General features: G+C 43.5%; 2 protein-coding genes across 4 annotated transcripts in view; one reads left to right on the top strand and one right to left on the bottom strand.

Moving 5' to 3' along the window:
• LOC105027450 (zinc finger protein OZF-like) overlaps positions 1 to 13,829 on the bottom strand; it is a 541,343-nt gene that overhangs the window by 262,112 nt on the left and 265,402 nt on the right. The window lies entirely within an intron of this gene.
• Positions 2,002 to 9,828, top strand: LOC105027436 (zinc finger protein OZF-like). The gene is made up of 3 exons (XM_010899540.4): positions 2,002 to 2,159; positions 6,237 to 6,450; positions 7,757 to 9,828. The coding sequence occupies exons 1-3, from the start codon at positions 2,157 to 2,159 to the stop codon at positions 8,818 to 8,820; spliced, it is 1,281 nt and encodes a 426-aa protein (XP_010897842.1). The 5' UTR covers positions 2,002 to 2,156; the 3' UTR covers positions 8,821 to 9,828.

The raw sequence follows: 13,829 nt of genomic DNA, 5'->3' as shown, positions 1-13,829 counted from the left end.
ATGGTACCAGGACGCATGATGGGAAAGAGGCAAGCTGGCAGAAACCGTGTGAGGCTTTGGGCAATGTTCTGCTGGGAACCCTTGGGTCCTGCCATTCATGTAGATGTTTCTTTGACATGTACCACCTACAGTGGGGAGAACAAGTATTAGATACACTGCCAATTTTGCAGGTTTTCCCACTTCCAAAGCATATAGAAGTCTTTAATTTATATCATAGGTACTCTTCAACTGTGAGTGACGGAATCTAAAACAAAAATCCAGAAAATCACATTATGATTTTTAAGTAATTAATTTGCATTTTATTGCATGACATAAGTATTTGATACATCAGAAAAGCAGAACTTAATATTTGGTACAGAAAACTTTGTTTGCAATTACAGAGATCATATGTTTCCTGTAGTTCTTGACCAGGTTTGCACACACTGCAGCAGGGATTTTGGCCCAATCCTCCATACAGACCTTCTAAAGATCCTTCATGTTTCGGGGTTGTCGCTAGGCAATACGGACTTTCAGCTCTCTCCAAAGATTTTCTATGACGTCACTACACCAGACTGGGCAACGTGATTACTGCACAGGAAGGACATGGAGACAATTTAACACATTTTACTTCAGTGTCATAGCTATGAGATGATAATAATAGAGGGATTTATATTAGATTTAAGGAATAATGCTGTTGGATGTATTTATTTTGTTTCTATAGGGAGATAAAATAATGGGGGAGATTAAGATTTTCCTCCTTGTGTCTGGTCCACACTCAGGGTTGGGTAAGTTACTTTTTAAATGTAATCAGTTACCTGTCTACATGTCTACATTTGTAATCAGTAATGTAACTTTTAGATTACTCAAAATCAATAAAATAATCTGATTGCTTTGAATTACTTTTAGATTACTTTCATTAAGAGGCATTAGAAAACAAATATGGATAGCATGTAACCAATTGATCATCCTTAGATCAATCAATGTTAGAATTTACATCGCTGGCCAAAAACGGAATTTGCATTTTAACTTATGGGTTTTGTAAAGCGCCTTTGGAAATGGTTTATAAACCATTGCTTTCTAAGTCAATATGATTGGGCAACGTCTCTACATTACCCGCTAAAGGTCTGTCAGATATTCAGTCGTTCCAAATAATCCAATAACCCTCGATCTTCCAGAATCGGGCTGTTTTTCTGAACATAACCCAAAATCGAAAGATGCGTTAGCCTTTTCTGTTATTTGTTTTATTAATGTTTTTAATTACTTCAAAACATTGTTGAAAAATAAATGTCAACTTCTCAAAAAGGGTATTGACATTGTTGTATATAAGAATCAAGATGTCCGTAGCTTTTCGCGCGTACACTAAATCTGCAGTAGTCTGATGTTTTGCTCCACAACCAACATTGTCAAAACGTGTGCACGCGTACACACTCTTAGCTTAAAGTCAAGTCGTCAGCAGCCAATGATAACCAATAGGTGCAATATTCTGAGATGCAAAGCAAGCAGAATCACATGGAGGTGGCTGACTCAAATGCTTCATCCTTCCGCAGAGTGCTTCCCACTCTTGAAGGCAGCCCCATGTCACAGCTTTCGCCTATCATTTTTCTGATAAAGATGCATCGAGTAGTTAAGTAAATCACCTTTAAATGAGTCGGCTAATATTATCGTAGATTTTTTTTTTTTTATGTACCAATTAAACTAGGATTCATCAGTCACGTAACTGCCAATGCGCGTCCACATTTGCGCGCATGATGTTGACACACAACAACTGAGGCGCTCAATTGTTATTTTGATTCAAATAAATATGTTTTTAAAATAATAAATAAAGAAATCAGGCATGCAAGGTGTCATAATTATTTCGCGCACCTATTCTTTTTCCAAAAGTATCTTTAATCCAATTACAATATTTTAGTTGGTAACGCAATGGATTACAGTTACTGTTCTTTTGTAATCCTCGGATTACATGTAATCATTACTTCCCAACTCTGTCCGAACTCCATTACTGTAGTTGGCAGTAAAGCGCCAATAGCGTTGGATGGCAATCGCGGTTAAACCCCACAGAAGAAGAAGCAGCATTAAGCAGAATTGTTTTCATCACGTTTTTAGCAGGTTGAAGTTGGTTAACGAACTTCTGTATAGTTTAATTTCGTGAAATACCATCAGAAATCGAAGTAACTGAAATGGTAAGTGATTAAACATCTATATTCTTCTTTTTCAGTTCGGTATAAATAGCCCGCAGTTTGAAACCTAAAAAAAGAACCTCGGAAGCTTAGTTCGAAAGGTCTTAACAACTATGTATGGGCCAAGTCTAGATGACTCTACTAGCCAGTAGAAATATGTTTTTGTTTATTACCAGGATTATAAAACACAAGAACAGTCATTATGTTGACGAATCCCTTCACAACCCTATTACCCTTTCCAAGAATCTAGCTAAGCAATAATCTTAAGAATATTAAGAATTATCTTGTCTACTTCTCCTATTACCCACTGTTTTGTATGACTGAAATAATAGCTAGCCAACACAAAATGATTCTATTGTATGATTCAAATTATGTTTCCGTTACTACTATCAAATTACTAGCTCTATTTCACGTCTGGCTTGACTAATTTGTTCTTTCACATACTTATTTCCATTCGTATGTCTCAAATTCCCACTGACAACCCTCGAAGTGACCGGATTTCATTAACCTTTTATGCACGCATTTTCAAAACAGCATTACAAAAACGATACTGTTGGAATTCGAAAGTGATTTTGTGACGTCCGAAGCTAACCGGTGGTAGCCTGAGTGCTTGGGCAAAAACAAAAACGTGCACCCCTTTGGGTCCCCAGGACCAGGATAAAAAAACACTGCTAGGCCATTAGAGTTGCCGAAAACAGATCTTGTAATTCATTACAATGATTACATGCAAATATGATTTCAACTACATATATGCGGTTAGCGCATCCAATGGAACTGGAACTTACCGGTACTCATTTCTTACCGGTACTGACCTGTGTGTGCATGCACTTCTGTGCCCATGTTATGTGCTTTAGCTAACGATAGGCCTATTTATTGTTGATTCTTCAAAATAACGTTATAATTCATTATAATGAATTATGTTGTGTGCAACATGTATTGTGCACATCATGCAGATTGACATTGTTATTTTGCCCAGTGCAAGTATTTTTTGTTGTCACTTTCAGTAGGAAAGCATTAACAATTGGTCTACAATATAAACACAATTATAATTAGAAAAATGAAAGAGATAATAATGTATATGCTATTCATATTTTCTATTATATGCAGTTTAACAGATTTTTTCTGCATGCATCATAGCTGCATGTCTTCTAGGATATCATTGGTTTGTTTGAGCTGAACATTGTTTCAACTGCTTTTTACCCATGGTAATAGAATGGACGTGTATTTGCATATAGCGGGAAATGTGTTCGGAAGCGTTTATTGTAGACTACTAGGTGTAGTGGAATTTCTCCACAATTTCATAACCATGAGTATTTTCCATCGCAATTAGTATGCAGATCTTTGTGACCCCGCCCATACAAGATGGCCACAACCAGTGTCACTGGAGCTCAATGGAGCTTTCAATGGAGCTTTCAATGGAGCTTTCCTACGAACAATGAAGCCAGGTCCTCCACCAATCATAAGGACATTTTGGGCTGCCTGGGGCCTTACTTTAACATTAACTGCCTGGGGCCTTACTTTAACATTAACTTACTTTAGACATCTGAGAGTCATCTTTATTGGAAAATCTGTTTCCATCGAAGCCCTGTCAGTCAGACGCCCGCCCTGTCTGTCTGTCTGTCAGTCAGACGCCCGCCCTGTCTGTCTGTCTGTCAGTCAGACGCCCGCCCTGTCTGTCTGTCTGTCAGTCAGACGCCCGCCCTGTCTGTCTGTCTGTCAGTCAGACGCCCGCCCTGTCTGTCTGTCTGTCAGTCAGACGCCCGCCCTGTCTGTCTGTCTGTCAGTCAGACGCCCGCCCTGTCTGTCTGTCTGTCAGTCAGACGCCCGCCCTGTCTGTCTGTCTGTCAGTCAGACGCCCGCCCTGTCTGTCTGTCTGTCAGTCAGACGCCCGCCCTGTCTGTCTGTCTGTCAGTCAGACGCCCGCCCTGTCTGTCTGTCTGTCAGTCAGACGCCCGCCCTGTCTGTCTGTCTGTCTGTCAGTCAGACGCCCGCCCTGTCTGTCTGTCTGTCTGTCAGTCAGACGCCCGCCCTGTCTGTCTGTCTGTCTGTCAGTCAGACGCCCGCCCTGTCTGTCTGTCTGTCTGTCAGCCAGACGCCCGCCCTGTCTGTCTGTCTGTCTGTCAGCCAGACGCCCGCCCTGTCTGTCTGTCTGTCTGTCAGCCAGACGCCCGCCCTGTCTGTCTGTCTGTCTGTCAGCCAGACGCCCGCCCTGTCTGTCTGTCTGTCTGTCAGCCAGACGCCCGCCCTGTCTGTCTGTCTGTCTGTCAGCCAGACGCCCGCCCTGTCTGTCTGTCTGTCTGTCAGCCAGACGCCCGCCCTGTCTGTCTGTCTGTCTGTCAGTCAGACGCCCGCCCTGTCTGTCTGTCTGTCAGTCAGACGCCCGCCCTGTCTGTCTGTCTGTCAGTCAGACGCCCGCCCTGTCTGTCTGTCTGTCTGTCAGCCAGACGCCCGCACCTGTCTGTCTGTCTGTCTGTCAGCCAGACGCCCGCCCTGTCTGTCTGTCTGTCTGTCAGCCAGACGCCCGCCCTGTCTGTCTGTCTGTCTGTCAGCCAGACGCCCGCCCTGTCTGTCTGTCTGTCTGTCAGCCAGACGCCCGCCCTGTCTGTCTGTCTGTCTGTCAGCCAGACGCCCGCCCTGTCTGTCTGTCTGTCTGTCAGCCAGACGCCCGCCCTGTCTGTCTGTCTGTCAGCCAGACGCCCGCCCTGTCTGTCTGTCTGTCTGTCTGTCAGCCAGACGCCCGCCCTGTCTGTCTGTCTGTCTGTCTGTCAGCCAGACGCCCGCCCTGTCTGTCTGTCTGTCTGTCTGTCAGCCAGACGCCCGCCCTGTCTGTCTGTCTGTCTGTCTGTCAGCCAGACGCCCGCCCTGTCTGTCTGTCTGTCTGTCAGCCAGACGCCCGCCCTGTCTGTCTGTCTGTCTGTCAGTCAGACGCCCGCCCTGTCTGTCTGTCTGTCTGTCAGCCAGACGCCCGCCCTGTCTGTCTGTCTGTCTGTCAGCCAGACGCCCGCCCTGTCTGTCTGTCTGTCTGTCAGCCAGACGCCCGCCCTGTCTGTCTGTCTGTCTGTCAGCCAGACGCCCGCCCTGTCTGTCTGTCTGTCTGTCAGCCAGACGCCCGCCCTGTCTGTCTGTCTGTCTGTCAGCCAGACGCCCGCCCTGTCTGTCTGTCTGTCTGTCAGCCAGACGCCCGCCCTGTCTGTCTGTCTGTCTGTCTGTCAGCCAGACGCCCGCCCTGTCTGTCTGTCTGTCTGTCTGTCAGCCAGACGCCCGCCCTGTCTGTCTGTCTGTCTGTCTGTCAGCCAGACGCCCGCCCTGTCTGTCTGTCTGTCTGTCTGTCAGCCAGACGCCCGCCCTGTCTGTCTGTCTGTCTGTCTGTCAGCCAGACGCCCGCCCTGTCTGTCTGTCTGTCTGTCAGCCAGACGCCCGCCCTGTCTGTCTGTCTGTCTGTCAGCCAGACGCCCGCCCTGTCTGTCTGTCTGTCTGTCAGTCAGACGCCCGCCCTGTCTGTCTGTCTGTCTGTCAGCCAGACGCCCGCCCTGTCTGTCTGTCTGTCTGTCAGCCAGACGCCCGCCCTGTCTGTCTGTCTGTCTGTCAGCCAGACGCCCGCCCTGTCTGTCTGTCTGTCTGTCAGCCAGACGCCCGCCCTGTCTGTCTGTCTGTCTGTCAGCCAGACGCCCGCCCTGTCTGTCTGTCTGTCAGCCAGACGCCCGCCCTGTCTGCCTGTCTGTCAGCCAGACGCCCGCCCTGTCTGCCTGTCTGTCAGACGCCCGCCCTGTCTGCCTGTCAGTCAGACGCCCGTCCTGTCTGCCTGTCTGTCAGACGCCCGTCCTGTCTGCCTGTCAGTCAGACGCCCGTCCTGTCTGTCAGTCAGTCGACCACACTCCTCTTACAGGGTCCAGTAAAAATGCTATTTCATTTTTGTTGGAAAATCATAGTAGTGAAAGGTTTTTGCACTATTCACTTACAGTAAACATTATCAGTGACCTGGTTCTGTTGTTGTGTTTTTTTCCCTCAATTGTGTATTTTATTCCCATCCAACATGTTCATCAGTCATGTATGGGTCTGGTGTGGTCTTTATTTTATCAGATGGAGGAGAAACCCAGCCTGCTGCTCTCCTTCCACACTGAGATCAAACAAGAACCACTAGATGCTGATTGTGACAGTAAAACTCCGTGTTCATTGGTGGATTCAGAGATGACATCAGTGAAGCAGGAAGACAAAAGTCAAATACTGGGACTGAATATTAAAATTAAAAAAGAGGAGGAAGAGGAGAAGAATTTTGGGGGTTTAATTAGTCAAGGTAAGAACTGGTTTTATCAATTGAGTAGTTAGAACTTATACATTTTTGATCCATGAACAAAATCATAAAACCGTAAAGTCAGGGCAGAACTCTTTGAGAATAAACTGTGTTTTCAACCTGTTCCAGTTTCAACAATTCAGCCAATGCAAATCACTTAATATTGAATGAATAAAGCTTTATGGTGGAAATATTGTTTTATATGTGGCAGTGAATGTATTGTAGGAAAAACTGTGTGCTACATAAAATGGGTTTTGGAGTAGCATTGTGTGCTACATTCAGCAACCCCAGGCTATATTTACCAGACCTCTCCTAAAGGCCTGAGCAGACTTCAGGATACACAAGCTTCCCACAATATAATAGTGGGAGAGATTGAGTGACTATATCTAAAGTGGGTGTCTGATGAACATAGTCCTCCAGAGTGGTACGTCAGTCATGCTTAGATGGTACATGACTTGTATGTAAACCTGGAGAGTATTACATGATTTGTCTTTTCTGAGGTGTTCCATGTACCTGTGGGAGAGAGAAATGTATGATCCTTTTATTGACCATCATCTTGAACTTCTTCCATTTTCTAATAATTGCACCAGTTGTTGCCTTCTCACCAAGCTGCTTGCCTATTGTCCTGTAGCCCTTCCCAGTCTTGTGCAGGTCTACAATTTTATCCCTGATGTCCTTACACAGCTGTCAGGTCTTGGCCATTGTGGAGAGGTTGGAGTCTGTTTGAGTGTGTGGACAGGTGTTTTATACAGGTAACGGGTTCAAACCGGTGCAGTTAATACAGGTAATGAGTGGAGAACAGGAGGGCTTCTTAAAGAAAAACGAACAGGTCTGTGAGAGACGGAATTCTTACTGGTTGGTAGGTGATCAAATACTTATGGCATGCAATAAAATGCAGATTATTTAAAAATCCCACAATGTGATTTTTGTTTTAGATTCCGTCTCTCACAGTTGAAGTGTACCTATGATAAAAATGACAGACCTCTACATGCTTTGTAAGTAGGGAAACCTGCAAAATCAGCAGTGTATCAAATACTTGTTCTCCCCACTGTATATAATGGAACTGTACTCACAGGGAAATGGGGGTGCCTTGTTGTGGCAGTTCCCCTGGTTGCCTCAGCAACCCCATTTAAATTGTATGGTAGGGAAAGTCATTGAATTGATTGACATTTCCCTTATCATTAAAAAATGAAGGATGTCATGGAATTATGGAAAACCCCAGGATATTATCAAGTACTTCTTGGGATGAAAGACTATATTTGTATGTGTATCACTGCATTAATTAACCTTTCTGATATTAATCACACAGATGTGACTGCTGAAGTTGGAGAGTCTGGAGAGAAACAACAGGCAGACTGCAAAGATGAGAAACCTCACCCCTGCACCTGTTGTGGAACATTTTTCCTAAATGAATCAGATTTAAAAAGACATGTTAACATATGTACAAGAGAGAAGTCTTACTCCTGTTCTGATTGTGGGAAGAGTTTTTCTCACGTAGGTCATCTTAAACGGCACCAGCACGTACACACTAGAGAGAAACCCTATTGCTGTTCTAACTGTGGGAAGGGTTTCTCAATATTAGGAAACCTTAATGCTCACCAACGCATACACACTGGAGAGAAACCTTATTCATGTTCTGACTGTGGGAAGTGCTTTTCTCAGCTAAGTCAGCTTAAAAGGCACCAGCACATACACACTGGAGAGAAGCCACACTCTTGTTCTGAGTGTGGGAAAAGTTTCATTTCATCATATGAACTTACTAGCCATAAGAGAGTGCACATAGAAGAGAAGCTGTACTCCTGTTCTGACTGCGGGAAGAGTTTTTCACAATTAGGCTATCTTAAAAAGCACCAGCAAATACACACTAGAGAGAATCCTTATTGCTGTTCTGACTGCGGGAAGACATTTTCACAGTTAGCTAAGCTTAAAAGGCACCAGCACAAACACACTGGAGATAAACCGTACTCTTGTTCTGACTGTGGGAAAGGTTTCATTACATCATATGAACTAACTAGTCATAAGAGAGTGCACACAGGAGGGAAGATATACTCCTGTTCTGACTGCGGGAAGAGTTTTTCGCAATTAGTTTATGTCAAAAAGCACCAGCACATACACTCTAGAGAGAAACCTTATTGCTGTTCTGACTGTGGGAAGAGTTATTCTCAGTTAGGTCAGCTTAAAAGGCACCAGCACATACACACTGAAGATAAACCATACTCTTGTTCTGACTGTGGGAAAGGTTTCATTACATCATCTGAGCTTACTAGTCATAAGAGACTGCACACAGGAGAGAAGCCTTACCTCTGTTCTGATTGTGGGAAGGGTTTCTCCTGGTTAGGTGGCCTTAAAAGCCACCAGCGTATACACACTTGAGATCAACCTTACTCCTGATCTGACTGTGGGAAAAGTTTCATTACATCACCTGAATTTACAAGCCATAAAAGAGTCCACACAGGAGAGAAACCTTGCTCTTGTTTTGGCTGTGGGAATACTTAGAGAGGCGCAAAGCTTTGAGTTCTGCTCTGGATGTTGCAGGGATTTCAGAGAAATGGAAGCTGGGAGTCACAACAGCACACAGCAGAAATGTTAAAGAAGAAGGGTTGAAATAATCTCTGCACATTTTATAATCCCATATTGTTTGAGCAACAGATTTCATAGAGTAAAGTTTTTTTGTTTCTGTAGTTCTTTTTGAATGTTTTGCATTTTTCTCTTGTTGTATGATGATGCTGATTGCTTTCTCTTTATTGTGTATTTGCATCCCCATTAGTTCCTGTCAAATCCGCAGCTACCTCTCCTGGGATGTGGGGCTGACCTCTTCCTTGGTCTCTCACAAAATACCTTTCTAACCTCAAAAGCATTCTCCTGGTTTTAATGAAGGTCTGATACATATCGAATGGTATGTCAGTTATTCTATTAAATTTTTGTTGACAATTGTTCATAATGTTGTTCATAATGTTGTTCATTATTTGTCCTTGTGTAGATAATTATTCTTGTTAAAACAGACAATTTATATGAACATGCTTGTCATCCTTTTGTGTGTTGGAAAGGTTTGGATGTGGAGATGGATATTGAACTCTTTCCCATTAATATTTTGTGTTTACATGTATTTAACAGATATTGCAATAGAGCCAAAACATGTTTAAAACCGTAGTTCATATTTGTCAGTGCCGTCCAGGTCTTTGGGACTTAAATGGTAATCCATTACATCCTGTTTTACTGGGTATAAATTCCTGGAAGAGGTTTCTGGTGTATTTTACCCCCCACCCACAGTGAGAAGGATGGTTCAAGTGGCAGCTCTAAGACTAACCAGTTTTGAGAGCGTGTTTGATGACTGCTGATTTTCCAATTTATAAAAATTTGACAATGTTTGTGAGACTTCATACCAGTAATAAAATGTAAAGTTTTGTATCCTTTTGCGTTTTACACATTTTCTTTACAGACTTACTCTGTATTGGTCTATGTCTATATTTTCTTCATGTATAGACACACACAATGGCCCACACAAAAACAGGTTATTAGAAAAGTTAAAAAAAAAATATATATATATATATACATACACACACACACATCAAATTTACAATGCATTTACATACATGTTAACAGGGGCATCCTGTTAACATTGTTAATCGAGATGTTTCTACAACTTCCATGGAGTCCACCTGTTGTGAACTGAATTGATTGGACTGAATGATTTGGAAAGGTACATCTGACTAAATTAATTCTTATAGTTGACAGGGAATGTCAGTGCCGAAACCAAGCCATGAAGTCAAAGGAATTGTCTGTAAAGGTCCAAGACAGGATTGTGTTCACGCAAAGAACTGAGACCGGTAAAATAAACCATGCAAAATAAAAAGGAAACAGAAAGAAGAAAATTCACAGACAGCCAAAGCTACCATCAAACACAAAGTATTTATATTAGGCACATGGTGAACAGTTTGGGATAAGGGGGCTAAACTGGACCCAAGGAAAGAAATACTAAATACCCCAAAACCCCTCAATTGTTCTTGCCTGACTCAAGAAAAGCATAACTTTCTACTAACCATACAAAATACAGTGGGTGGTCCACCCAACTCTGACTTGTGTATTTAGACCACGTTTTCTTACAGGTAGTGTATGCCCACAGGCAACTTGTCTAAGTTGAATTGTGTGATTTCAAGTTGCCTGAATAATAATAAAAGCAATGTCCACTATAGTCATGAAGGCCCAATTGCCAATTCAAACAACTTATAAAAACATATTGTACCATTTGTATTTAACCCATTCAATAAACATGCACTCCAACTTTAACAGGAACTAGATATAAACTTTACAAGTAAAGTTACTGGGGCATGCTTTAACACTTTCAAATACATTTTTGTCCAATACATTGATACAGCAAACTTCAAACAAACACATCATAATATGTGATTGAAAAGTTGGAAAAAATCCTATTGCAATTATTACTCAAGTTGCAATATCTCAAGTTTGGTAGGAGATATTTTTGTTACTTTTTCTGATTCAAATAACTGAGAAGTAGATGAGGATATGAAACACTAACTTTTTGCCTCTCGTTTGCAAAGTGGTCCAGTTGTGTGAAAATGTATTCCTTAAATCGCTATAATAATAATATTCATAATAATAATAAGTAGTAGTATGTCGAAGAAATAACCTGGGGCTTTTGCTAAGAAAAATAACAAATACCTAAACAAAAGTGACTTACAAAAAGGTTGACGTTATTATAATATTACGCATCTGAGAGAGATTCGTTTGACGGGAGTTACCTTTATGACATTGATTAATGCCACAGTATAATTCAATTGCAGGAATAATGAATTGCCTGCAATTAATTATTTTAACCAGCAGGTGGCCTCAGTGTACATTGTGTAAATGAGGCCTCCAGAAATGGGTGAATCTGTGATAAAGTTGACTGAAATGCCTCATCGATTCAACAAGGCTTAGTTTTGAGTGTTCTGTGTGTCTGTAAAAAGCTCTGTTGTATCAAAGTGTCTGTGAACCTCAACCTACTGGGTTTTTAAACAAGGGAAGTGTGAGGTGATTGGACATTGGAAACATGAACAGGTGGTGCAATCAGGAGAAGTGTCCCTCCAGTGGTTACAGCAGAAATAGTGTGGTCAATATCAGTATGTTAGTGTGGTCAATATCGGTACGTTAGTGTGGTCAATATCATTCATTCATTCATCTTCTTCCGCTTCATCCGGGGCCGGGTCGCGGGGGCAGCAGTCTAAGCAGAGATGCCCAGACTTCCCTCTCCCCAGACACTTCCTCCAGCTCTTCCGGTGGGACTCCGAGGCGTTCCCAGGACAGCCGGGAGACATAGTCCCTCCAGCGTGTCCTAGGTCTTCCCCGGGGTCTCCTCCCTGTGGGACGGGACCGGAACACCTTCCCAGGAAGGCGTTCTGGAGGCATTCCGAAACAGATGCCCAAGCCACCTCAGCTGACCCCTCTCGATGTGGAGGAGCAGCGGCTCTACTCTGAGCTCCTCCCGGGTGACCGAGCTTCTCACCCTATCTCTAAGGGATCGCCCAGCCACCCTGCAGAGAAAGCTCATTTCGGCCGCCTGTATCCGGGATCTTGTCCTTCCGGTCATGACCCAAAGCTCATGACCATAGGTGAGAGTAGGAACGTAGATTGACCGGTAAATCGAGAGCTTCGCCTTGCGGCTCAGCTCTTTCTTCACCACGACAGACCGATACATCGACCGCATTACTGCAGAAGCTGCACCGATCCGCCTGTCAATCTCCTATTCCAACCTTCCCTCACTCGTGAACAAGACCCCTAGATACTTAAACTCCTCCACTTGAGGCAGGCACTCTCCACCAACCTGAAGTGGGCAAGCCACCCTTTTCCGACTGAGGACCATGGCCTCGGATTTGGAAGTACTGATTTTCATCCCCACCGCTTCACACTCGGCTGCAAACCGTCCCAGTGCATGCTGAAGGTGCTGGCTTGAAGGGGCCAACACGACAACATCATCCGCAAAGAGCAGAGACGAAATCGTGTGGTCCCCAAACCTGACACCCTCCGGCCCCTGGCTGCGCCTAGAAATTCTGTCCATAAAAATTACGAACAGAACCGGTGACAAAAGGGCAGCCCTGCCAGAGTCCAACATGCACAGGGAACAAGTCTGACTTACTGCCGGCAATGCGGACCAAGCTCCTGCTTCGGTCGTACAGGGACCTGACAGCCCTTAGCAAGGGACCCAGGACCCCATATTCCCCAAGCACCCTCCACAGGATGGGTAACTACTCATTAAGGCTAATATTGACTCCCACCCTACTGCTGTAAACCCTACTTTGTATTATACTCATTTGGATGCTCCATCCGAATGTAAAGCACATACAGGGATTGAAGTGATGCACTTACATATGTGAAGTATGCTGCCAAAAATGGATTTGATTGACATTTAGATTCAGGCTACAAACTTGGATATTCTGCAACTGTCAGAAACCTGGTTAAACAGGTCGGTCAATGTGGACATTTCCATAGAATAATCCAATGACCCTTGTTTGATCTCAGTTTGGAAGGAGAGCAGCAGGCAGGGTTTGTCCTCCATCTCCTAAAATAAAGATCAAATCAGACCCATACATGACTGATGAACGGTAATGGATGGGAATAAAATACACAAATAATGGAGGAAATATGACTAACACAATAACAATATCATAACAATAGACCTGGGTTTCATACATGTGGTTTTGGCCAGTTTTTTCAATTCGGCACATCACTAGAAATCTAACCAACCAATAGAATAACAATCAAGCCTTGTCCTGGATAAAAAGAGGTCAAGATAAATGTAAATCTCCCTTGTCCAGAACTAAGCTTAATCTGCATCGGGGAAACCATTGTTTTGTTCTTGTATCGTTACAGCTTTGTTTTGTTCATGGCAGTTATTTTAATAACTACATTATGATTTTCATTTTATGAAGAACACTTTAGGAACCAACCTGACCACCACAGACTAGGTTTGATCCTTGACTATGCCACAAGCTGACAAGTGGCTGGGAAGCTCCATGGACATTGTAAATTGGCTATCATCACATTTTGGCACCTTTTTTTTATTGTATTTAATTAATTAATAATTAGTACAGGTAATATATAACCTATTTGAACATCAATTTCTCTCTATCATAACTCTAACCCACTTGTTTGTTTTTACAGTTTGCACATTTTCCCTTGGGATTCCCACTGGGATTATTTTCAGGATTTAAAACGAAGAGCCGTTCGGGAGTCAAATGAACCACCTCTTTATGGAGAATCGGGGGGGGGGGGGTCAGACTTTCTTCCCGGGGGTCTGGTCCACACTCCAGTCCAGATGGTGGCGGTAATGCACCGGAAACGGTGGTTGACAACCGCCATATAAAAATTAAATATGCAGCAGATGA

This window comes from Esox lucius, chromosome 20, assembly GCF_011004845.1.
Source record: "Esox lucius isolate fEsoLuc1 chromosome 20, fEsoLuc1.pri, whole genome shotgun sequence".
Taxonomy (NCBI): domain Eukaryota; kingdom Metazoa; phylum Chordata; class Actinopteri; order Esociformes; family Esocidae; genus Esox; species Esox lucius.
This window is presented reverse-complemented; position numbering and strand designations above follow the sequence as displayed.